Genomic DNA, 26,908 nt, shown 5'->3' on the forward strand with positions numbered 1-26,908 from the left:
AGGGGGTAGGTGCCAAGAGCCACTGTAGCACAGTAACTGTATAATTCTCAAAAACAAAATGTCCTGGAGAGCTCTAGCTGTCAACTTAACATAGCCTAGAGTCACCTGAAAGCCTTGGCTGAGGGGTTAAGGAACTGCCTCAATCACACTAGCCTATGGAGAATTGTCTTGATTGCTAACTGACATAGGAAGGGCCAGCCCACTGTGGGCAGCATCATTCCCTAGGCTGTATAAGAAAGCTAACTAAGAATGAGCCTGTGAGAAGAAAGCTGGCAAGCAGTGTTCCTCACTACAGGTTCCAGCCCTGACTTCCCTCAATGATGGACTGTATCTTAGAAGAGTAAGCCAGATAAACCCTTTTGTCTCCTAAGCTTGTTTTTGGTCTGGGCATTTTATCACGGTAACAAAAATCAATCTAGAACACAAGATGAGCATGTGGCACACACCTGTAATCCACCACTAGACAGGCCAAGGCAGGAGGACTAAACCTACACTGAGCTACATAGTGAGACTGTCTCAAAACAGAAATGTGATGTGGCTCAGTGGTATAGCGAGCTTAGCATACACGAAGTGAAGCCTTGGCTTCAATCTTTGTTTCCTCCACCCCCTAACACACAAAGAAAATCAAAAGACAAGAAAAAAGAGGTATCAATGCAAACTATCTATGGGAGAGAATAGGTATTAGAATCAGCAAGCCAAAACCAGCTACCATAGATATAGTTAAGGAACCAAAGAACACTACACAGAAGTAACCAAAGGAATGTCTAAAAATAATGACTCAGCCAAACATGGTAACACATACCTATCACTTCACCCAGCAACAGGGAAACTGAGGCAGGAGGATTACAAGTTCACAATGAGGCTAGGCTACACATAGAAACCCTGTCTCAGAAAAAGATTGCTTCAAAGGCAGGCCATAACTCAGGAAGATGACTTGCCTGGCTTGTAGGAAGCTCTGGGCTCCATCCTCACCAGATGGGCACCCTATGTGAGCTGCTTTTGTGTGGCTGTGATAAAATACCGTGGCCAAGGCAGGGGAAAGTTTATATGAGCATGTGGTTCCAGAGGATAAGAGCCCAACATGGCATGGGAGCATGGCAGCAAGAAGCAGGAGAGGGAGGCTGAGGGTGCACATCCTCAAGTGCAAGTGTGAAGCAGAGAGAGCAAACGGGGAGTGGCATGAGGTTTTAATCGCAAAGCCCGCCCCCCAGTGACATACTTCCTCCTGCAGGCTGCACCACCTTAATAATGCGGCCAACTGAGATCAAGTGTCCAGATGCCCGAGACTATGGGAGCGATTCTCACTCAAACCACCACACTCTTCCACAAAAGTATACCGGCTCAGAGGAACACTGCATGCCAGGGGCTAACAGCAGATCGTAACCGGCAGAAGAGATGGCTCAGTGGATAAGAGTACAGTCTGCTCTTCCAGAGGTCCTGAGTTCAATTCCCAGCAACTACATCGTGGCTCACAACCATCTATACTGGAATCTGATGCCCTCTTCTGGCATGCAGGTACACAGGCAGATAGAGCAACTCATACATTAAACAAACAAACAAACAAACTTTTTAAAAGATTACTGAATTAATTGCAAAAGCTAAGGTTGCAGCTTAATAGTGAGGTGTACTGCCTGGCATGCCCAAGACCCTGGGTTCAATCCCTAGTAGCACAAAAACAGGACAGAGTGAGAAAAGGAGACAGCAGCAGCCAAAAAAAAAAAAAAAAAACAGGGGAATGGTTGATATATTAGATTCCATCAACATGAAATACCTTATTGCTAAAAAGGGCATCAATAAGGAGGCGGAATGGCAGAGGGTGTCAGCAAATCATATATCATACATAAGGACTCAACTCAGAACAAATGAATTCAAGAGCAAAAATATAAGTCGGTTTTAAAATGCTTAGCACATGCATGCAGGTGCCACACCTCAGAGGCCAGAAGAAAGTATGACCTAAATATATAAAGATGCCCTAGAGCTGGGCTTACAGGTGGTTATGAGCCATCTCTTATGGTTGCTGGGAACTGATACTCCAGGCCTATGGAAGAGCAGCAAACACTGCTGAGCCATCTCTCCAGCCCCTTTCTTAAAGCCCTGATGATTCCCTGGGGTGCCCAAGAGGAGAGAGCTTTTGGACTCTGAAATATATACTTGCAACAGCTGCTTCTGAGAAAGGATACAGCAGATGGCCCTAAGAGCAGAGTGTGGGCCTGGCACAGCTTACTAGAACTACAGACTCAGGCCACGCCCACTGACCTTGGAACCCTGAGACCTGTCCATATGCAGCAGGGAAATCGTGAGTACCATTCTCCTACGAGGGACCCTCTCACGAGGACCCTAGGGTAGAGAGATGCTCAGTACAGCAATACTAGCTCACTATAACAAACACCTGAGATAAACCACTTAAAGGAAGCAACAACTAATTTTGGCTCACAGTTTTAGAAGTCCAGGTGCAGTAGCGGGGAGAACTTGAAGAGAAGAGCCACATACTTCCTGAATCACATCACTGAGGGACAGAAAAGAGAAAGGAGATGCCAAACCTCATGTTCCAGTCCCCAGCCTATGGGTAGAATGGTGGCCCCAATTTTCAGGGTACCCCCTCCCCCAGCTAACCCTCTGTGGATATGTCCTTACAGATGCACCCAGAAGTGTGCTTCACTATCTCCTGTACATGTGATCAACATGTCTAGTTTTGTGTTTGTTTGTCCTTTTCCTTCTTCCAGCTGTGGGTCCAAGGCAGCTTATGCATACCCGCTACTCGGTGTAACATCAGTGACTTTCAAAATAGACATGATCCCAGGAGTCATAGAAATTCCACAGGCTCTCCACTGTACCTCTGGTCAGACTGGAGTGGAACAGACAGCTCCCACTATTGTGCCTTAAACTCTCCGGCATGAGGTCTAGGATTTCCAGGCTGAGAGAAGGAACGGCAGCCATCCACCACAGGCCCCACTCAGGCAAAAATCAAGGACAAGCCAGGGGATCAGTGTGTGAGAGAACTGAAAAAATTAAAGGCCCACATTAATTCCAAGCCAAAGACTTCAAAACAGAAAAGGCCCATAGCCACTGGGGAGCCAGAGATAAGATTGCAGGCTGCAAAAGGACTCAGAGTTATCCAATTTGGGTCACAAAGCATCAGCGCTGGGGCCTGGTTCCCACTTGTGCCTGTTTTCTATTACAGTATGAATACCTAACGCAACTGGAGCAGGGCATGTTCTTGAGCTACTCTGAAAGCACGTGTGTGCATGTGTGCACACGTGTGCGCATGTGTGCACATGTGAGTATAAGAGAAAGTCAGGCAAAGCAAGAAAGGGATGCTCTAGGAGTCAATACAAGCAGGAAAAAAAAAAGGCCACAATTCAGTGGTTTTAAAAAGCATCTGCATGAGTTGGAGAGATGGTTCCTGGGGTTAAGAGTGTGAATGGCTCTTATAGAGAATAGAGGTTCAATTCCCAGCACCCCCACATCAGGGGGCAGTTCATCAATACCCTAAAGTCCAGCTCCAGGGGATCTAACAGCTCTGGCCCCCACAGACGCCTTCACTCACATGCACATTTTCACACATAGACACACACATAAATAAAACATGTAAGACAATGTTTAGAGATAAAACCTTTTGTGAGCCAGTGAGGAGACTGGTAGTGGACGTGCTTTTAGCCAAGCCTGATGACTGGAGTTCAATTCCCAGGATGCAAATGGTGGGAAGAGAGAACTGATTCACACAAGTTGCCCTCTGACCTCCACACCCATGGCCCCATACAAACACATATGCACACGTACCCACACACAGACACGCATACTAAATAAGCAAATGCATGCGATGCCATTTTTAATAAAACAAAAAACACATTTTTGCAAGGTACACACAATGGGGAATGTCTCCAGCTTTTAGCCACCGGTATCCTTCCTCCCGCCCTCCTCCCTGCTTCCCTTGTTTGCAAGGACCCCAGGATTCTCTCAAGGAGGCTGGCTTCCTTCTGGCCTGTGTGCTAACATCTGCAGAAACCATTGAGAACCTGGATATAAACACCCTCCCTGGCTTCAGTCCCTTAGTTAGCAGTGACAGAAAGCATTGATAACCACCCGGGTACCAGAGGCCTTCCGCAGTCAGTGGGCAAAGCTTGCAGTTCCCAGGAACAAGGACTGAAAACGTTCTTGCCAGAGCCCCCTCCATCCCTTTGAACAGGGTCACAGAGTTCTGCTAAGTAATCCCGCTCTGGTTGGAAGCCTCCATTTCAGCGTCTGGCTCTCGCACATCAAACCAAGGGGAAGGACCTCCTCAGGGCTGAGCATTAAGTGGCTTACTGGCAGCTGGAAGGGTAATAACTGCTTTTCTTTGAGTATGAACTGCAACTAGCCAATGACACATGCTATTAGCCATGTAAATGAAAGTGTCCAAAAAATCTCAGCGATGAGCCTAGATTGAAAGAAAGAAGCCAGACAGTGGGATTCAAAGAAAAACAGCTCCCAAGCACCATGGTCCCTGTCTGTACTCTTTTTACTGAGATTACAATGAAATTTGCTTTTAGGAGCTGGGGAGATGGCTCAGTTGGTAAGAGATTCGCTGAGCAAGCATGGGATCCTAGTTCAATCCCCAGTATCCATTGTGGGCTGAGGAGCCAAACACAGCAGCAATAGGAAAGCTGACATGAAAGGGTCCTTCCTTGGAGCTCACTGGCCAGCAAGCCTAGCTTGGCCGGTATCAAAATATAAGGCAGAAAGAGAGAAAAAAACACCTGAGGTCAACCTTTGCCCCCCCAAACATACACACACACACCTGTACACATCCACACTAACACATACATACAACTACACGCACCAAAATGGAATCTGCCATTGTCTGGGATGCTTGCCTACAGGGAGACAAGCAGATTCCTAGATCTTCTGATGCTTTGACTGCCTGCTCTAAACTCCTTTGCTCTGATCTTACAACTCCTGTGCCCTTCCCACGTGTTCACTTAACTTACAGCCAGGATCCTTCAGCCAAGCTACCCCAGGTATATCACCTAGCAGATGCCATGTAGGCTCACTTAGGCGGATGGCAGACCCAGCAAAGGGAGGGAGCATCCTCAACTTACCACCACCTTTGTTGCAAACATGTACTTGTCCCGAAGCTGAAAGTCCCTCACTTCCTCCAGAATCACTTCCTGGTTTTCCCGGGACTGGAAGAAGTCTGTGCTGCGGAACACCGTGGAGAATCCAAAGGGTTCATGCCGCTCAATGTAGATAGTGTTTGGCTGGTCATAGGGGTCGATTCCCCTGGAAGGAAGAAGCAACCATTATCATTTCCTATTCGGTCACCTAATGCACAGACAGTTCACTGTGTGTGGACCACTGGCCAGGATCTAAGGCCCCGACGATTCCAATTACACTCTGCCTCAAGCATATGCGCCTCTGGCTGTACCTTAGCTAGGGCTAGAGGTTGGGGAACTGACACTTGTAAAGTGTTTTACTCTGCTGTGGCTGGTTCCAAAGCATCCTGGGATTAGCTCAAGGCGATCTCTGGCCCTGCTTTCAAAGAGCAGAAAAAGCAAAAGATGGGATGGTTCTGAGTAAATAAGCAATGGGCTGCAGGGGGCACTAGGCAAGCTCCCGGTGCCAAACCCAGAACCTCGGCGATGAGAGGCATTTTCCCCAGGTGCCTCGGACTCAAAAGTGCAGCAGCAGACAGGGCACACATTAGGACCCTCTGAGCCAAATGGGCTGATCCTCAGACCTTTGCCTTCCTGTCGGCGACAGACATCCTGACCCACGCCATCTGGAGTCATCCTGCCAGGACACTTCATCTCCCATGAGGCTTTGCCAGCGTGGGCGGCATCCTTCAGAGAGGGGATGCACACTTGTCCCTCTATGCTTCTGCGAACACCTCTGTGTAGAGGTGCCCTCTGTATAAGCTCCAGTCCTCCGACTAAATCCTACTTTCCTCTGAGACCAAGTTCAAATCACTATCCTCCAAGAAGCCTCCCCAGTGCTCCTCTTTCTCCTCCCAACAATGTCTCTGCAACACTCATTATCAAGGCCTTTATAGGCGTTTTAACTCAACGTAAGGTATGAAAGTACTGAGGCTGGGTGAATTCTGGAGTCAGCCTCATTACACTGTAGTGGAGCCTCTTATCACTGAATCACGTGTTTTTGTGCAAGCTTCTTGGGCATGTCACTCTGGCCTGGGGAGGCTGGGATACTAGGACCGGTGGCTGAGGAGATGCTCACTGTATTGGATGCATGGACCACCACTACAGATATTAGCCTCCAACCGCAATGCCGGGTAAAAAGTACACTGGAGAAGGTCTGAGCTAGCGCCCTCAGAAAAAGCACCACCCAGAAGCTGCCAAGACCACTGATGCACCCAGGCTTCTTGACATACAAAACACGCCATGGATGGTGAACCAGCCAACGGAAAATTCACTGGGAAGTCAAGAGAAGAACTCCACAGTCGCCATGCAGTGATGACTCAGACATTGTGCTGAGGGTGTCATTTCTGCAGCCGCCTGTACACAGTTCCACATGCCACAGGGCCATGGCACTCAGTATAATGGAGGCGAGGATCAATTCCGATTCCCCCTGAGATGGACTGTCAGGGCCATGCTCATCAAGGAAAACAGATTCTTTGAAAAGGAAGAAACAGACTCGGGGAGATGGTGCAGTCATTAAGGTGGGGCTGATGCACGAGCAAGAGAACCAGAAGCCGCAGTCACCCAGGGTGTGGGGTCTCACGACGCCGGCGCTGGGAAGGTGCAGGGGTCTAGCCAGCAGGCTCCAAGTTCAACGAAAGACTGTATCTCAAAAATATGGGGCTGGAGAGATGGCTCGGTGGTTAAGAGCACTGACCACTCTTCCAAAGGACCCGGGTTCAATTCCCAGCACCCACATGGCAGCTCACAACTGTCTGTAACTCCAAGATCTGACACTCATAGTAAAGTACATAAAAATTAAAATTAAATAAAATATTTTTTTTCAATTTAAGACAGAAACTTAGAAGGATACCCAATATCAACCCCTCTGGCCTACACACACACACACACACACACACACACACACACACACACACACATACACACAAACACACGAAGAAGAAGAAGAAGAAGAAGAAGAAGAAGAAGAAGAAGAAGAAGAAGAAGAAGAAGGAGAAGAAGACGACAAGAAATACAAGGGTCTCATTTCACACTAGGGAAGACTTGACGTTGGCCCTGCAATCTGGACTCTGAGCAGTGTGGAGAAGCCAGAAGCCTGGGCCGGGCGTGGGAGAAATCCATTCCTCCCGATCAGATGCTCGTGTGGGGGTGGCTGGTGACATGTTCTCTTCTCCACAATTAGAAGTACTGATTAAAGTACTTCCTCTAGCCTAGAGGATATGCAAATGAAAAGGAGGCTGCTGGGTATTTTTAAAAGGCAGAGAGGAAGAAACCCTTCTTGACATATTTTGAGATGAGTTCACTTCTATTATCCCTCTCTCCAGCCAAAAGAGGAAGCCAAGGTCTAGAGGCAGAACACTTCCTCCCTCCCATTCTAGCTCTCTCCCCTCATCTGTATTTGGACCTCCTAATTCTGGGATTAGCTCCACCTACAACCTCCGATACTCTGGCATCTCCTCACCTTCTAGCTCCTCTCCAGATCTTAGATAATTCTTGTTCTCTCTTCCTGGGGGGATGGGGGTTATTTGGATCCACTGTCTATTTCTAAGCATGGTCGCCCAGGGGGACCCATCTGCCCTCGCCCACTGCCCCACAGGGAAGCTGCTGGACCACCCTTGAATGGACTCCCTTGCTACAGGTCTTTCTCTGCCCTGTCTTGCCAGTCTCCAGCACTGGACATGTATTTACCAGCCTTCTCTGCCCTGGCCCCTGCCTGATGCTCCCAGTTGGACAAGCATGGTGGATGAAGCCTGTGTCATCCCCTGAAAGATCAGCTTGCACTCTTACTTACATTGGGGGAAATTTAGGAAGAAACCCCCCAAGCCACCTGAAATCCCAACACTAGACGTCCAAGGATCTCTGAAATAAAGTGGGCCAATCTCTCAGCGCGCCTGGGTGCCTGCAGAAGTTACAGAACAAAGCCCTAAGCTAAATACTCCTGTGTTTAGTAGTCATGCTTGGTTCGCCCTCTCAATACGCTGTTCACTAAAGTGATAAAAGATCATCTGGAGACTGGAGAGATGGCTCAGTGGTTAGGCATGTAGGCTGTTCTTGCAGAGGGCCAGAGTCCAGTTCCCAGCAAGCACCAGGTGGCTCAAAACCACCTGTAACTCCAGTGATCCAGTGCCCTCTTCTGACTCTGTATGCACCAGGCATAAATGTACAAGCAGGTAAAACATTCATGCATACTTTTTTTGGGGGGTGGGGGGGTTTTCAAGACAGGTTTTCTCTGTGTAGCCTTTGCTGTCCTGGACTCACTTTGTAGACCAGGCTGGCCTCCAACTCACAGCGATCTGCCTGCCTCCACCTCTCAGAGTGCTGGGATTAAAGGCGGGGGCCACCAAGCCTGGCTAAATCTAATTTTCTTTAAATCAACTCATCCTCATAAGGCAAAGGAAAGGTACGGTATCTCTGAATGGAGGCTGTCCTTACATGACAGTACGGTTATAATTTTCCTAAAACACCCACAGCCTCTGCCCAAGGAAAATAACCAAAGAGTCAGAAAAGCTGCCTGCCATCCTTAGTTACTAAGGAAGTAATATCAACTTGAAATCATTCAGTTCAAACAAAGAGCCAAATGCACACAGGCAGTATCTACATCCTATTGGCCTGCTATATTAATTAGACTAAGACTGAACATAAACCTCAGAAGACAAGTAATAACTGACAAAGCATATATACAACCTGTCTCATATCACATCTGAGGGGCTTAATATCAACTATATAAAGAGTCTCCCAAAACCAACAAGAAGACTACCCATCAAAAAAAAGGGCCAAGGGGCATTAGCAGACATGCCCCAAAAGAAGAGCATCTTACTTTATTTTGTTTTGTTTCTTTCTTTTTATTTGTTTGTTTGTTTGTTTATTGAGACAGGGTTTCTCTGTGTATCCATAGCTGCCCTGATAATTGTTAAGAAGAGTATGTTTTTAAAAATAATGCTTGATTAGGAGTTCAAGGTCATTGCCAAATACATAGAGTGGAAGGCTATCCAGCACTACATGAGGCCTGTCTTTAGTAGAGGTGGGGGGTGGGCGGTGCTTAAGCAGAGAAAAGACAGCCAAACTCATTCATAATGAGAAAATGCAAATCAGAGCTAAATGAGACACTGCGCCCTTAGCTGTAGAGAAAGACGCTATTCTATTCTACTGAGATGAAAGTAAATTTGACAATGGCCATGGAAAATTTGGCAATGTCTACCCATGTTACAATTTCCCTGGGGACTCAGCAGTGCGCAAAACTATCAAAACCTCTTCCCTGCGAAGCTTTCATCCTATTGAAGGCGAACAGTTAATATGCCAAACAACTGTAGGCTAGGGGTAATAAAGGATTACACACAAAAAGAATAGCATATAGCTGAACTAACAGAGTAATGCTTGTAATTCTAAGTAGACCCTTTAGAAAGCTCCCCACAGAAAAATAGCTCTTACTTAAAAGACAACAGACAGGGGTGCTGGGAGAATGTGGAGAAAGGGGGATCTGCGTGTGGCACACTGTGTGAACCGAGGCTGAAGAGGATTCTGAAGAAATCAAAAGTAGAGCCACCATATGACTGGGCAGCCTCTTTTCGGAATACAAACCCCAAAGGAGATGAAATCACTGCCTCTGAGATCTAAACTTCCATGTTTACTGAGGCACGATTCACAAGAGTTGAGACACCTAAGCATTCATAGACAGAAAAACGCATAAAGAGACTGTGGCATATAGATACAATGGAATATTAATGGAATATTAGTCAGCCTTTAAGATGAAGCTATCATGTAACAACACGGAAAGACCTAGAAGATATTATGTTAAGTCGAACAGGCCAGACACACAAAAAGAAACGTATGTTCTCACTTCCATCTAAAATTTTAAAAACTCCAGTGGGGCTGGGGATAGGAGAGGAAAGTTCAAGAAAATCAGAGTAGAAAGCATGGAGGATAAAGATGTCTAAAGAGCTAATACACAGGATTAGGCTTCATAATTGTAGCTTATGTCTGGAAGTTTTGCTAAATAACTAGATTGCAGCTGCTCTTGTCACACACACAAGGGTAACCGCATGTGGCGATACATATAATTTGCCTCACTGTGGGCACCACTTTCCCAACTATATCTCTCCCCGAACAACATACTCTAATAAAACGTAAGTAAATAAGTTAGATCTGATGGGCAAGTCTCAAGGACTGACAAACTAAGAGGGAAGGAAGTAAGAACAAGCTAGGGAAGAACATTCCAGCCAAAGGAAAGAACAAGTACAAAGAAAAAGTGTCCTGTGCCCTGTGGTCTGTGCACAATTCATCTGAAGTAAATGATAATGCGTGCAAAGGTGCAAAGGAGGGCTGGGGAGACTGCAGGGGGTAAGGGCCTCGCTATACGAGACTGAGGACCCAAGTTCAGCACCCACGTAAAACATGTTCCTGCCTAGAACACTAGTGCCAGGGGCATGGGGAGACTGGTAGATCTCACTGACTCACTGGCCAGTCTAGTCAAATTAATGAGATCTGGGTTTATTTAGAGACACCCTTCTCCCTCCCCCACCCTCCCCTACCCCCCGTGCCTCAAAAGACAGGGCAAAGTGCAGAAGACAGCCAGCATCAACCTCACGTGTACACATATATGTACACACATGCGCACACAGACATGTGAGCATACACACGCCGTATATGCACAAAGGTTCAAAAGAGAACAGATATGATCTAACATGGTTCAAAACGACTGCTTTGTCTGTGTTGTGAGGACAAGAGTGACCCCAGACAGGTGAGACTCACAAGCAACAGCAGCAGCTTCAGGGAAAGCTGAGCAGGGTATGCAGAGAAGGTTGGTTAGGGGTGAGGGAGGTGGGTCAGTGGGTAGAGCACTTGCCGTGCAAGCAAAAGGACAGGAGCTCAGACCCTCAGCATCCAAGTTTAACAAAACAAAACAAAACACAAAAAAATGGGCATGTGTGGAGGCCCACCTGTAATCCTAGCACTTTGGAGGCAGAGATGGTTCCCTGGGGCAAGATGGCTGGCTAGACTAGCCAGAACTGGTGAGCTCTGGCTTCACAGGGAGACCCTCTCTCAATAAATAGGATGGAGAAGAGGGGAGGACGACATGGATGACAACTTCAAGCCTTTTACATGTACACACACTAGGCAAACATTTACCCACACATAACATGAATAACACGAAAACACAGGTTATTCAATCCATGAGACATCCAGCTGGACAAAGTGTGGAGCATAAAACAAACATGGAGGAACTAGCCTTCCCTACCTTTTAGTTCTCTTTTCTATTGAGATAAGGTCTGACTATATCACCCTGTCTGTCCTGTAATTGGCTATGTAGACCAGACAGGGTGGCCTCAAACACACAGAGAGGTCTGCCTTCCTCTCCCTCCCGAGTGCTGGGATCAAACTGCAATGTCTTTAAACTGATCCTAGACACTGGGTGAGGAAGTGACAGGGACCCCTGCAAACAGAACAATCAAGAGTCAGTTCAGGAGACAGCAGTTTGTGGCATCTCTCAGTTACTCATGGGAACAGAATGACCAACGAATAAGACAAATCCACTCACCCTACCACCCAGCCCCAAGAATCTGTCCCACTTGCTGCACACGTGCAAACACCTGTGCTCAAGATCTTATGTTCTGCTGAGGCCACAGTACAAGGTAACAAGCAGCAAGACTTAGCTAGACACAGGTGTCCTTGTTGGACAGTCTGCGTCACTCTCCTCAAAACCTGCAGTGTCTCCCCAATGCTCTCAGAATTCACTCTAAATTCCTTCCTCTAACACTGTCAAACACTGCAGATCCTTTCTTTAATTTTGCCCCCCCTCCCAGTGTGTGTGTGTGTGTGTGTGTGTGTGTGTGTGTGTGTGTGTGTGTGTCTGTATGGTGCTCAGAGGACAACATACAGGAGTTGGTTTTCTTCTTCCACCTGCAGCTTCTGGGAATCGAACTCAGGACAACAGGCTTGGTGGCAAGCACCTTTGCCACCGGAGTCATATTGCTGAACCTCAATATGGCAGATTCTTACACAGTTTCTCTTCACAAACTTCAAACAATACACTGTCCAAGCAGGAAATTCAGTAGTCCCCCATCCAAGTACCACAGTAATACAGAGCTGCTCCTGGCCATCTAACTGCGGGTATGAAGTCCTGTCTACACTATCCACAGCATGGGATTCCCTGCCTCCAGCCTGCCATACGCAGACTGGATGGAGAGCAAACAGAGATGCTTGGTGCTTTTTCTCGATGGAGGGCAAACAGAGATGCTTTTCCTGCCTCCTCCAAATGCGTGGCATGTACACAAAATGTCTTTTCTGACTTCCTAAACTATATTCTCCTCCACAACCGTAGCCATAGATTTTTTTGTTTAGCCAGCACTGCAAAAGAACACGTAACGGATGTACCAAAGTCTGGGTTTTTGTACCAGGAAGATCCCATTCATGAAATAATTCCCTGAATGTGGGAAGTGTTTAGGAGCTCTAGGGCATGCAAGTGCCTCGGGGTTCCCCCAGATCCTCTAACCAACTGAAAACAACCCCTTTCTCACCCCCAACTGGTGAGTTTGTTCAATGTGCAATTCTACTTCTCAGGCCAGAGCAGTGTATTTCTTGAGCCAAGTGCCTCACATTTCCTGAGAGCAAAATATGCACTGTTATAGTTTCAGCCCGTATATTCTGAACACTGGCTCCTAGACAGAAGCTGTAGGACCTACAGGAGGAAGGGCCTGGCTGGCAGAAGAAGGTGAATAGGGTCAGGCCTTCGAAAATCATACCCTGCTCCTAGTTCCTTCCTCATTCTGTCTTCTGGTCTGCTGTGATGTGAACTGCCTCTCCCACTGCCACGAGCTGGCTGGCCCTCTTTTCCCAGCATGATAAACTATTACCCATCTGACACTGGGAACTAAAATAATCCCCTTGTTCCTCTCAGGTATTTTGGTCCCGGTCATGCTAATTAGCTAATCCAAGCTCCAGGAGGTAGGAGACAGGAGGCTTTCTTTGTATGCCGGGATTTGCCACGCGGCACAACTTACCAAGAGAAGGACTTCACATGTTCCTGAATCATGATCCAGGTCTGGCCAAAGTCATCTGACTTCCATAGCTGCAGAGACCAAAACGACAAGAAACAGCCATGACGTAAGAGACACATGTGCCACTGCATGACATCAGTCCCCAGAACCAACTGAAACCCCCACCCTCCACCAGGCACCGTGAGGACAGGCACTGAAGCACAGCACAGCAAACAGGAAGAGAAGACGGTCAGATCTGTTCTCTAGAGTAGCTGGAAGGAAAACTGAGTGAGACTTGCCTTCCGTGTATGGGTTGTCTCACTGCTCGAGTGAGGAGGTGTCAGGACAGGGAATTTGCCTAGCATGGGCAAGGCCCAGGGTTCCAGTACTACAAAAACCAAAGCAAACATGGGGAAACAATGCAATTGTCCACTGAGGGATGAAGTGATATGCAGGACATCCACACAAGAGTATATGATCCTCTTGGCAAAAGAAAGGCAATCCTGCCAAGCAGTAGTGACGAATGCCTTTAATCCCAGCACTTGAGAGGCAGAGACAGGCCGATCGTTGTGAGTTCAAGGCCAGCCTGGTCTACAAAGTGAGTCCAGGATAGCCAAGGCTACACAGAGAAACCCTGTCTCAAAAAACCAAGAGGAAGAAGAAGGAGGAGGAGGAGGAGGAGGAGGAGAAGGAGAAAAAGAAGGAGAAGGAGAAGAAGAAGGAGAAGAAGAAGAAAGGCCATCTTGGCACATATCAGAGTCCAGGACTTGGACAACACTGTTCTTAGTGAAATAAGCCAGACAGAAAAAGGCAAATAATGTAATTCTATTTACATGAGGGACCCAGAGCAGCCAAGACCAGAGGCTGAAAGTACAAATGGTGGGGCAGGGAGACACAAGGAGTCTGGGTTTAATATAGACAGGATTTCAGCTGATACAAAATGGAGAAAGAGTTCTGGAGCTGGGTGGTGGTGATACTGCACAATAGAAATGTAACTGCTATCCATCAACTGATCACATAAAAACCTTAAAATGTTAAGATGTTCTAAAAAATAAAAATACACTAAAAAGAGAATCAAAATATAATTTGTAGGACCATGGGAACAGCATGGTGGTGGCAGAATATTCATCTGTCATAATAAGAAGCCCTGGGCCCGATACCCAGCCTCAAATAAGTGAATATGCCTTGGTCACTTCAATTGACTACAGAGGGCACTGGCCGAGCCCAGAGCACAAGCATCAGCTGAAAGCATGAATGTGGCCAGTGAGTAATGAACCAGCTCATCTTTACCCAGTCTCCGAAACCTGGAGATACCAGAGGCTTCCATGGGCCCCAGCAAAGAAGCTTGAGAAGTCTGAGACCAAAACTAACAAGAGTCCATCCCCACTGGTAAGTTGACCCTCCCCTAAGCTTAGGTTACTCTCTAAGGCTTGCAACGGTAAACAGATCTGTGTTTTGGTTCAACAACCACAGAGCCAAAAAAATTGTTCCAAGGCTCTTTTGAGCAAAAGCCCTAAGTCTCCCCAGCCAGAACTCATCCAGGACCTGCAGAGGTCAGAGGTTTATGCCCTACTAGTATTCACGGCTTGACACATTTGAGCTTTGAGAGGGAAAGTCTACACAGGCTCTCCTCCACCTGTTAGTTTCCTTCAAACTTGGTTCAAAATGGGAGACGCACAGCATTCACTTTTTAACTCATAGACATGCACAAACACAAAGGAAGACTATTAAAGTTTACAACTTCAAACAAACACGAGTGCAGTATGCTTAAGGTGGGGGCCAAGATAAAGATGAGTGGCAGCACACTTGCTTGGCAGGCTTGGTGGCCTGGGTTCAATCCCAGTTTGTCAAAAGCCAAAGAAAATAAATTTGGCACAGAGTAGAGAAGCCGAACAGAAATATGTCAGGAGGCCTCAGAAGAGTTCAGGCTCCAGATGTCTCATATGAGTCTCTCTAATCAAATCTCAGGGCCTCAACTTACCCCATAGGCTCACAAAGATGCATATACACCAAGAAAAGCCTAGTGTTGAAGTCACAGGACCTGCCAAGTGTTGGGTGCTGACTGCTGCCAGGGACAGAGAGAGAGAGGGCCAAGAGGAGTATACTTTTCCTTAGCTGTGGTAAGTGAAATAGTAGCTACAAAGACTAACCCTGAGGGACAAGGAGGAAGAGGGAGGAGGTGAGGTCATGAGAAGGACACAAAATCCACCCAAGCAGAGCAGAAAATTCCAAAAGAAACACACACACACACACACACACACACACATATACACACACACACACACACACATATACACACACACACTCACACACTCTCTCTCTCTGTCTCTCCGTCTGTCTGTCTCTCTCTCTCTCTCATGCATACATGGACACAGCACATACACACTCTACTGCATGTAGAAACACACACATGAACACACGCACACCTGCAAACACATGCTCATATGCACACACACATAAACACGCACGCGCTTACGTCTGTGCTCCAGAAAGGTCTTACCTGCTTGTTGGGGTGAGACCTGTCAAAGCCCAAGAGGAGGTTGGAGACCTTGCTATGGAGGAGGAGGTCAGCCGCCCGGAATGGGATGGAGAAGCCATGGATAGTGCTGCAGAAGTCAAACGTGATCCAGAGGTATTGGGCATAAGCATCTACAAAGATGTACTGCAAAAGAGAACAGGCAGTCTCAGAGCAGCGTCTGGCCAGAGCCACCTGACAGGCCCTTACACCATGGGCAAGCACCCCTGTGTCAGGGGGCATGGCACTAACAGGGTTTCCTCTTCTTTCACTACATCACCTGGCAACCAAAAGATGCTGAATACATCAAACCAGGCTCAGTTAGGATAGGGGGTGCAGGGAGGGGAGATGATAGCTCAGTTGGAAGGTTCCGGCTTTGCACACACTAGGATCTATCCTTTAAAAAAAAATGTGCAGAGTACCTGAGGAGCAATACCAGAGATTGTCCTCTGACCCTCGTGTGACACACACAAGTAAAGGCATGCAGAGACGGGCCAGGTTAAGACTACAAAGGGAGCTTGTTTAACCAGGTCATGAGGCTGGCAAACCTTCCTGGTGTTTTTTTGTCTTCCAATTGACTTGGCCATTCTTTCTCATTGGCTGGCCACTTAGTCACTGTGCTGCTGTGGTAAAACATCAACCGAATGATTTATTTGGCTTACACGCCCCAATCATAGCTCATGACGGAGGAAAAGTCAGGAACTCAAGTGGGAGCAGGGGAACCATGAAAGACAGCAGCTATCTGCCTTGCTCCCCATGGCTTGTTCAATTTGCTTTCTTTGTTATTTGTTTTTTTGGGTTTTCAAGACAGGGTTTCTCTGTGTGGCCTTGGCTGTCCTGGACTCACTTGTAGACCAGGCTGGCTTCGAACTCACAGAGATCTGCCTGCCTCTGCCTTCCCCGAGTGCTGGGATTACATGAGTGTGCCACTGCACCCTGTTCAATTTGCTTTCTTATACCACCCTAGACCACCTACCTAGATGTGACACCACTCATAGTAGACTAGGCTCTCCTATATCTATTCATTAATCAAGAAAATGCCCCCACAGACTTGACTACAGGCCAGTTGGATGGAGGCAATTTCTCCATTGACGTTCCCTCTTCCCAGACAACTCTAGTTGTGTCAACTTGATTAAAAAAAAAACAAAAAACCTCACTAGCATTGAAGGCATAATGTCTACAAGAACATTCAGTGTCTTGGGGAATGTGACTTTGGGCACAAAGGAGGAAGTTAGGGGCTGTTAGACAGGTTTGATGACAGGCTCAGAGGCCTAAGAAAAAAATCGAGGAACAAGCCTGAGAAGCTCAGATGAGACAAGAGCCTAGGGGGTGGCAGTGGTAGCCATGTCCCCTGAAGAACAGGGGTGACCCAGAGGACCAGATAATGAATCAGAGCTAGGACTACGGGGACCCAGCGCCACCCACAACCAATTCTTCACATGATAGAAGGCAGCCAATTCAAGGGAATCAGTCCAAGGACATTTTCCTCCATGGCAGATGAGCTTCCAGCTTCAAAGCTCCCCCTCATCAGCCTGCGTGCGAGAAGCTGGCCTGCACCGGTTCCCACCTACTGGCTGTTGTCCCTCCTTCATGCTCCTTTGCGTGTGTCCTCCCCCCTCCCACCTTCCCACCCCCTCACCCTCACCTCCCCTCATCCCCCCACCCCTCACCCCCCACCCCTCACCCCCACCTCCCCTCATCCCCCCACCCCTCACCCCCCACCCCTCACCCCCACCTCCCCTCATCCCCCACCCCTCATCACCCCCCACCTTCCCTCATCCCCCACCCCTCATCCCCCCACCCCTCACCCCCCCACCCCTCACCCCCACCTCCCCTCACCCCCACCTCCCCTCATCCCCCACCTCCCCTCACCCCCACCTCCCCTCATCCCCCACCTCCCCTCATCCCCACCTCCCCTCATCCCCCACCTCCCCTCATCCCCCACCTCCCCTCACCCCCACCTCCCCTCATCCCCCACCTCCCCTCATCCCCACCTCCCCTCATCCCCCACCTCCCCTCACCCCCACCTCCCCTCATCTCCCACCTCCCCTCACCCCCACCTCCCCTCATCCCCCACCTCCCCTCACCCCCACCTCCCCTCATCCCCCACCTCCTCTCATCCCCCACCCCTCATCACCCCCCACCTTCCCTCATCCCCCACCCCTCACCCTCCACCTCCCCTCACCCCCCACCCCTCACCCCCCACCTTCCCTCATCCCCCACCCCTCACCCCCCACCCCTCACCCCCCCTACCCCCATGCTCTTTCTCTTGTACTTCTTCTCAAGGATCTAGTGTAAATCTCACCCTGTGCAGAAGCCTAATTAAATCTAAGGAAAAGGTAGTAAATGTTTTGAAAGCAAGAACTGCTCTAAGCAAACTCAGTGCAATAAAAACAATTACGACCCTAGCAAGAACATCATAATTTTTGCCACGGATGCCTTCCCTAGAAATAGCTTGCCTTCCTGCTCTCAAGCCACATTGGCTCCTTGGGAAGGCAGTGCTTCAATTAGAAGGGATTGCTACAGAAATCTGTGTCAGGCCTTCCTACAACATCACATGCGCGAATCTAAAATAGCATACAGCTAGCCACTGATTATGATAAGCTAACGTTTTTTCCGGTCTGTTTAAGTTGGTTGGTTTGGTTTGATTGCTTTTTATGAACATGACAGGCAGGGAACTAGAAGTTTCCCAGGCTGTGTCTTGTTTAGGCTGTTCCTTGTTCACAGTGACTCAGTGCTTTGGGCCATCCTGCCACACCCCCTTTTAACAACCAGGACACTGAAGCTCGAGGCAGCTAAATGCCCAAGATGACGCAGGAGCAGAGTCACATCCAGCTTGCGCACTGCCCAATTTTTAACAGTCCATCAGTCCTTAGTGCTGTCTGAACCAGAGGCAGCGTTGCCTGATCTCAGAGCTTTTCACTGTGCGATTTAACTCACGGATGTGCCTCCTCTCCTCAGATGTTCCTCGGTGTCTGCCTGGAAACGCAGCTCCCTCCACCTTCTACAACACCCCGCTGAAAGGTCCCATGCTCCTCAGATGACAATTCTGGACTTCCTCTCCACCTCTCCCGTTGGACACTTAGAGTCTTAATGTCCTTTACTGATACAGTCTCAACCCCTGCCTTTAAGAATGATTACCGAATACTGGCTACAGTTTGGAAGGGGCTTGTCCCATTCAAGTTGACAAATTAGAAACTTGACCCCCAGTGAGGCGATGTAAAGTGATGAGACCCTAAAGGTGCAGCATCTCAGCACTGGGGAGATAGCTCAGTCCACAAAATACTGGTTGTGCAAGCACAAGGACCTGAGTTCAGATCCTCAGCTGCCAGACAAAAAGCCAGGTGTCAGGGTTCCTCCCTCCAATCCCATCACTAGGGACTAACAATGTCTCATTTTGGGACCTTTCTCTGTCCCTTCTCCTCTAATACGTCACACATATCGGAAGGAGCCACGTTCCCTAAAATGCTCCTGACCACCACTCCCCAACTCAGAGGTGTTCCCAGGGCTCCCCACAGCCCTCAAGGCGACAGCTAGTCTCCTCTACCCCCAAATAGCAGACAGGGAGGCAATGCAGAGCATCCACCCTGCACAGATGCCATGAGCCAGCTCCCTGGAGTCTCTCCACCCATGCCGTCCCCCTCAGTATAGGCTCCTACCAAGCCTGCTCCCATTACTGACATCAAATCTACACCCCAAGCCCCATTCCTAATCCTCAGCACCCCAGAAGGGCCTTACCACCTCGAGTAATCCCCTTCCCACTTAGGAACAGGCTTCACTCATCACCCATAGCATCTCTCTTTTTAAATATTTTATTAATTTATTCATATTACATCTCAATTGTTATCCCATCTCTTGTATCCTCCCATTCCTCCCTCCCTCCCATTTTCCCCTTACTCCCTTCCCCTATGACTGTGACTGAGGGGGACCTCCTCCCCCTGTATATGCTCATAGGGTATCAAGTCTCTTCTTGGTAGGCTGCTATCCTTCCTCTGAGTGCCACCAGGCCTCCCCATCAAGGGGACAACCCACAGCATCTCTTACACCTTGATGTTGCATCATAAGTCACACACAGTAGAGAAGAACAGAATGTACTACCATGCTCTTAAGTTTCTAAAATCCTTACTCTTGAGGTCCGTGGTGGCCAACCACACGGATTGGCCAACAGACCTGACCTACTTGCTGCTTCCTAAATTGAGCTCTCAGGAGCATCTCTGCCTACTCTTAAGTTCAGCAGCCTGTTTGTAATCCCTTGACATCCCAGAGGGACTTCTGGGAAGATAAATAAATACTGGTTAGTTTTATGTCAACTTGTCACAAGCTACAGTCATCAGAGACAAGGGAGTCTCAACTGAGAAACAGCCTCCATAAGATCAGGCTGTAGGCAAGCCTCTAGGGCATTTTCTTAAAGAGTGATTGGTGGGGCAGGGCCCAGCCTATTGTGGGTGGCATCATGCCTGGGATGGTGGTCCTGGGTTCTATAAGAAAGCAGGCTGAGCAAGCCACTAGGAGCAAGGCAGTAAGGAGCACCCCTCCATGGCCTCTGCATTACAACATTTGATAATGTTGTATGGAACTGTGAGGGGGGGGGGGAAAGCCCTTTCCTCCTCCCTAAGCTGCTTTGGTCATGGCATTTCATCACAGGCATAGAAACCCTAACTGGGACACTAAGTTGCAGAATTTAATCCACACAATGACCTTTGTCCAGCTTTAGTGCAGGAACCCAGGTATGGTGATGAGTCAGAAGCACAGAGAAAGCGAGCAGGGAAGGAAGAGAAACAAACCGTTTACTGTTTGCCCGCATCCACCCCCAGCCTGGAAGAGGACAGGATTCATTTGCACTCCTGCTAAGGTTAGCCTGCAAAGCCTAACTGTGCTTTGGTGGCCCTTGACAAAGAACCCAGACACAGAAAGCCACCGCCTGCCTGACTGTGCGTGTCTTCAAGGCGAACAGGGCTTCTGCACACCAGCTCAGGGCGCAGCATGTGAGACCAAGAAGCAGACAGTGGAATATAAACTTGTCTCCATCACAAGGCAAAGCCACAGGCTAGAGGGGAGTGCCCCTTCACATCCTCCTTCCAGGTCCCTGGTTGCCCCTCCTTAAGGTCCAGACTGTCCAGAGCTGTTGTCGGCATCAGCTTGAGACACTGACAGCCCCGCTGGGCATCTTTACCCAGGTGACAGGACTGCGCCTGGCACTCTTGACAGTGAGGCACCCAGCCTTGTGTGGCTTTTCTCAGGAAGTGGTAAGCCTGGGGAGGCAATATTTGCCTTCCAGGGGACAAAGGTAAAAGTAACAAACACCACCAGCATAGTCGGTGTCATCACTTCCTTCCGGAGATATCTGGGGAGGGTGATAGCTTTGTCTGGGGAAGTAGACATGCTACAGAAAAGGCCCCCTCCCTCCCTCCCTCCTTCCCTCCCTCCCTCCCTCCCTCTGTCTTCATAGTTGTAGGCTTCACCTCCAACTGTCACTATGTTCTCCAGAAAGGCAGCTGCTTTGCTTCCTGAGTCCACATCCCTGCCAAGTCCAGAGCACGCATGGCCAGCTCACCATGAGAACCCTAAGATGCACACCGCGCCCCTGAGCTATAAACACGCTGCGCCCACCTCGCCATACAACGACGAAGTCTCTTAAGTGTGATCATTCAGTACCTCCTACTTCCTTCTTGCCCCAACATAGCAGGTGCTCTACACCTCGTGCAGACCAAAAGCTCCAAAAGCTCGGATCTTCTGCCTGTTCTAAACGTGGTCACAGGAGCTCAAAGCATCCTGCCTGTCTTCAGGCCTGTGGTCTCCGGCACTGTTCGTAATCAGAGACAGGCAGGAAGGCACAACTTGCCTGCATCTGGGCCCTAAGCTAGAAGGGGCATGCTGACACTAGAAAAGGGTGTGCCCAGGGCAGGGAAGGAGGCTTCAAGGCCAAGGCTTCAGCCAGAGTCAGCTCTGAGATGGGGTGGAAATCTGCTGGTGATAATAATAATGGGGGAAGCACACCGTGGTAACACAATCTCAGCTCATTTGTTTCTTGAGGAGTAAGTGTACAGAGAACTATCCAGAAGCAGTCAGCCCTTAGCAAGCCCAGTCTCTGATGGAGAGTCTCACCTCTTACAATCCCATAAGGGGGCCACTCCCCACCTCTAGGAGCCCTCAAGACCAGCCTGACTCATCAGGAGGAAAGGGCAGTAGGGGTGTGGTTAAGGCCAGTGGTGAAGTATAAACCAGGGCCAGCTTCTCTCATTTCTCCTTGCTTTCCCCTTGGGAAGCACACAGCTAGCTACTAACTGCCCATTTACCCTGAGGTCATCAGGTGGAGGTGATTATTTACCTAGCAGGTACCAGCAATGACTATGGCAGTCTTTGGGTTGGTTTTTGGGGTTTTTTTTTTGGTTTGTTTGTTTTTGTTTTTTGTTTTCCATGGTCTGTATCAGCTGGTAAACACCCACTGCCTGGAATCATCCCCAGCGCTTCCTCTTAAAGCACTAGTGGCCAGTCCCCCATGGAGGAGGGAGAGGGAAGTGGGGGGAGGGGAGTTGGAGGAGAGTAGCAAATGGATTAGGACACCTTCTCCACAAAGCCAACAACAAAAAAGGCCCTCCCAGACCCAGATAGATCCCTCTAGAAAAGGTCTGTTCTGATGGGTCAGGGAAACCACATGAATTGCTAAACCTTTTTAATGCAGCTTCCCCGCTAGGAGAACCCCTAAAGCAACCTGAGAAACCAACACCAGGGCCATCGAAGAAGGACCCTGTGCCCTTGGCCCGGTGGGTCCTTTCTGGAAAAGTAGACCGACAGCAGCTCGCCTCACCTGAGGAGGCTTTTAGTGCTGGGGGATTCTCTGCCTAGGGACATTTCCTAGAAGAAGCTATGGCGCCCCAGGCCTGGAAACACGGGATCTAATATAACTCCCAGGGAAAAGTGCTACCAAATGGCAGAAAGCCTAGTGGGCTGTCAGGTTCCAGGCATGTTCTGCCAGCTCCATTTGCCTGTGGCCCAGGGGAAAGGTCAATGCTTTCTCCAGGGGATACTGATCAAAGAAGCAAGGCGGCTAGTCATGCCAAGTGGGGTTAGCATGGGCTCTGAGGCTTGGGCACAGCCACACCTGCTTCTTGGGGTTTCTTCTCTATACCCATATAGGTTCTAAGAAGAGGGAAACAAAAAATTTGTGCGCGTGTGCACACACACACACACACACATACTCTTGGAGGCCCAGGATTAGCACTGTGTACCTAGGAAACGCTCCAGCCACCAGTGAGTCAGGCACTTTATTGGTTGGCAGATTTTCTGCGGTTGAACCTGCCATTCCTTGTTTGTCCAGAAATCCTGCCTGACCAAGTACTCGCTCTGAATATGCAAAGATCCACCTTGAGAACTGCATTCTGTCATCAACTCCCACATTAGATGGGGGAAAAAAGTAGCTGGTCACCCACATGCACTGCAAAGATGGCAAAAGGCTCCGTGGCCCAGGCCCTTTTGGTGCAGCCATCTTCCCAGAATGCACTGGGCTGAAGCCAGAGCCTCCTTACCCTCTTGTTGTCAGCCGGGCTATGATAGAACTGGGAGATCACGGCCTCACTGTTGTTTCCCACGCCAAAGTTCAGCTTCTCCGAAATCTTATTGAATGATTTTCCATAGTCATAAGACACATAAACCTGGAATACACAGAAGGAGGGGGGGAGGGGAGAAGAAAAGAGTCAGTGAGATGCCGAACAGAGCAGCCTTTAACTGCACCTCCAAATCCTAGCTCCTCACTCTGGATCCTCAAAGAGCATGGTCCCCCAGGGGGAGTCCCTGATGCTAATCATGAACTTCTGATTAGCATCACATGACCCACAAAGGAGAGGCAGGGGACTTCTGTCCCCAAAGTCCTGAGGCGCCAGGAGCACCTGGCAAACACTGTCAGTCGAACACCCTCCTCCTGCTGGGTGAAGTGCTCCAGTCCCGATGCAGATAGAGTGCCCTCTGAGAGGAAAGGAGGCTGAAAGTGTTTTTGCATCTGTTGAAATGTCCCCCAAAAGGTAATCAGGAGAATTGAATTCCTCGTCCCTCGGCCGGGAAGGTTGCATTCCATACCTGAAGAGAGAAACCCATCAAAGGCCTCCAGTGAGATGACAAGGCAGAGGTGCTGCCAGCAGACTGGGCGGGGGCAGCTCGGTGGTACAGCGTTCATCTAGTACACACAAGGCCCTACACCTAACACAAGCATGCACGCATATGCACAATCAGTGTCAGAATCTACTTCTGCACTACTGTTTTGTGACCACAGCACGGGAGACCATAGCAGCAGCAGCAGCAAGGTCCTGGACCCTACCTACCAATAGACCTCCTGGCTTCTAGCCGTACAGTAACCACAAAGGCACAACATAAGAATGACAGTCATCTACGAACTGCGCACAGACAACACTGATCCGATCAGGAATGAGCTCAGGTTACATGCACAGCCACCCTACCTGGAGAGTACAATTGCAAAGTCATTTCACAGAGAAGATCATGGGCCTTTTGAGATTAGGGACTTGCCTAGGTAATAACATAGGAAATCAGCCGGTCAGGGGGCAGAAGAGATGGCGCAGTGGTCAAGAGGACTTGCTGCTCTTCCAAAGGAATGGAGCTCAGTTGCCAGCACCCGCAAGCTCTCAACCAATCACTTGTAACTTCAGCTGCAGGGATCTGACGCCCCTTCTGGCCTCCACAAGTACCTACACATGCATATGCATACACATAAATAAATAACAAAATAAATCTAAAAGAAAAAAAATTAAAAAAGGAACCAGGGGAGATAGATCCTGACCCAGAATGCCTCCCTTCAAGCTAGTGACCTCTGAAGGCCACTTGAAGAATAAAATGTTAGTTGTTGGGTTATTTTTAACCTAGACTTTACTGTCTGTGAGATATGAAATATTAATATAATCAAGGGATAAAAAAACAAATCTGATAGATGAATATCACACTGTTACTTTTCAATTACTTTGGGGGACAAAAATAATTGAGGAAAGCATGGAAGAAAAACAGCAGGCAGTTTCCAAGGAGAGACTGGCTGGACTCAACCCAGAAACTATATTGTCATCCCTGCCCATCTAATTCAACTACAAAATAAGCCTTGAGGTTTTAACAGGAGCCAAGTCCAGCACTGGGCACCAGACACACACAGACATAAAAGACATGGTCGTCAGACAAGGATGGGCCCTATGCACATGTGAGTGCTTGCCTGTTAATGAAGCCATGAAAAAGCTGTAAAGGACAGGAGGCTGCACTCGGAGCACTGAAACAAGGGGCTCATTACTATTTCATTCGTGTCAAGGTGAAAGGAGCCAGGGTGTGTCCGCCTCTAACTGGGTCACCTCAGAAGGAACCACTCACAGTACAGAGCTGCCACAGAGGCAGCGGCAGCCAGCTAGCAGGGTGATGGTTCACAAATAACCCAAGTTATCTACAAAAGACCAAGTAGAACTTTCTTGCATTCTGCGTGCCGAGGATGGGCATGGGTGGGCATCCCAGAAAGGTTCGAAAGTTGTACAGGGCAAACGAATGGCTTCTTAAATAGGGAACTAAGCAAGGCTCCTATCAACTCCAACATCCTGTGGCGTGATAATCCACTGTGAGAGGTGCAAATGGGATCCTGTGTTTACACCAAAGCAGGATTGTCCAGTATGTACTATTCCCTCCCACACATTTGCCCTCTTCTCTGTGGCTTCGGGGTACCTAGTATGTGCCCGTTAGTCAACAAGACTTATATAATGAACAAATATGGCTATAAACCAAAGAATGAGTAAATGTTCATCAGCCTAACCGATGAACAAAGAGAGAGAAAGAGAGAACTGAATTACCTGGTGAGTCACAGAGAAGACAGTTCTCAGGATCCTCGGTAGACAGGTCCCAGAGTCCCCATGGATACTAAAATCCAGTGCCACTCAAGTCTCTGAGATAAAATACCATAGAACCTACATGGATTCTCCCATATACTTTAAACCATCTCTAAACTGCTTATAACTAAGACAGCACATGTCTTATAGTATGTGGATGAATACTTATTTGTACGGCATTGTTTTAACAATGATAAGGGAGGGGGGCAAATGGCTGCTCATGGTCAGAGTGGGTACGACCTTCTGCCCTCACATTTTCGCTTCACCAGCCATAGAATCACCGATGCAGAGCGCACAGAGCCAGAGGATCTGCTGTAACAGTTCCCTGTTGAAATAGTAAAAGCGAAGCTTCACCGAAGCAAATGACTGGCCCAAGGTCACACTGGCTGTAAGCCTTGCGAGGCCCTGGAGAGTCCAAGCCTCTTGTCATTTCACTCTGCACGTTTCTACCCTCGTGGAGACGGTCCCCTTCACCATGGTTAATGTCAGGAGGTCTAGCCAGAAGGGAGAAAAGACCTAGGCAGGCAGATTACAAAGACTTCCTGAGACTCTCAACCACACGGCTGACAGGGTGCGTGTGGTGGTAAAATGGCTTCCTCGTGACACCTGCGGAACGAGCTGGGCGTCTCTTGAGCCTTACACTTAATAGAGGTTAAGAGGAAGTTGACAAGGACCCGCCCTACGCCCGAAGCTTATCACCACTGCTCATCAACCTGCCTTGCCTTGTCCTCGTTGAACAATCCCTTCAAGCTATTTTTATCCCGTCCTTGTAACTTCTTACCTTCTCTTTGGCACACACTGACCATGCTCAGGCCCCTGGGCACAGTTATCCCTCCACACTGACAGCACAAAAGGCCTCTGAGGGTAATGGTAAGTGGGATGGTGGCTTTGCAGTCACTGTCCTGCACACACCCCCACATCCCCCCCCCCCAGCACACATTCTATTTGGGGCTGTCTGTTGCTCACGGCAGCATGATGCTGCTGACTCACTGCCCACTGCCATCGCCAGGTGAGCCTGAGCAGACACGGCGTGCTCGCTGTCTGCTGCCCGTACAGTCTGTTTTCTTCCAGGTACAGGCTTCTTCACTAATGAGTCCTCTCTGACCTCAATATGACACTGTTCTTTAAAGAAAAGAAAAAAAAAATCCATTGTGGGAGGGTTACTAAACTACCCCAAGGTCCCAATTAAATCATTTCCTCACTCACAAAGATAGTCCTTTGAAGTTCCATGTAGTTCAAAATTATATAATAATAATAATAATAATAATAATAATAATAATAATAATAATGATAATAATAATAATGATGATGATAATGATGATGATGGAGGGGAGGAGGAGGAGAGACTGAAATGTCAGAAGGTATCCCCTCCTCTGGCACTGCCCCCCAAGCCTTTTATAGCTCTGCTATGATCTTAATGGGACTAAC

General features: G+C 48.6%; 1 protein-coding gene across 1 annotated transcript in view; it reads right to left on the minus strand.

Annotated features, from left to right (window-relative positions):
- Window positions 1–26,908, minus strand: part of SORL1 (sortilin related receptor 1) — a 166,683-nt gene that overhangs the window by 117,810 nt on the left and 21,965 nt on the right. The window contains exons 3-6 of the mRNA XM_084782514.1: window positions 23,147–23,272; window positions 15,606–15,767; window positions 13,130–13,197; window positions 5,079–5,259 (exon numbers count right to left, since the gene is read on the minus strand). Coding sequence (XP_084638640.1) covers window positions 5,079–5,259; window positions 13,130–13,197; window positions 15,606–15,767; window positions 23,147–23,272 — 537 coding nt within the window. The remainder of the gene's footprint in view (window positions 1–5,078; window positions 5,260–13,129; window positions 13,198–15,605; window positions 15,768–23,146; window positions 23,273–26,908) is intronic.

The sequence above is a fragment of the Acomys minous genome (genome assembly GCF_964271855.1).
Source record: "Acomys minous genome assembly, chromosome: 5".
Classification (NCBI taxonomy): domain Eukaryota; kingdom Metazoa; phylum Chordata; class Mammalia; order Rodentia; family Muridae; genus Acomys; species Acomys minous.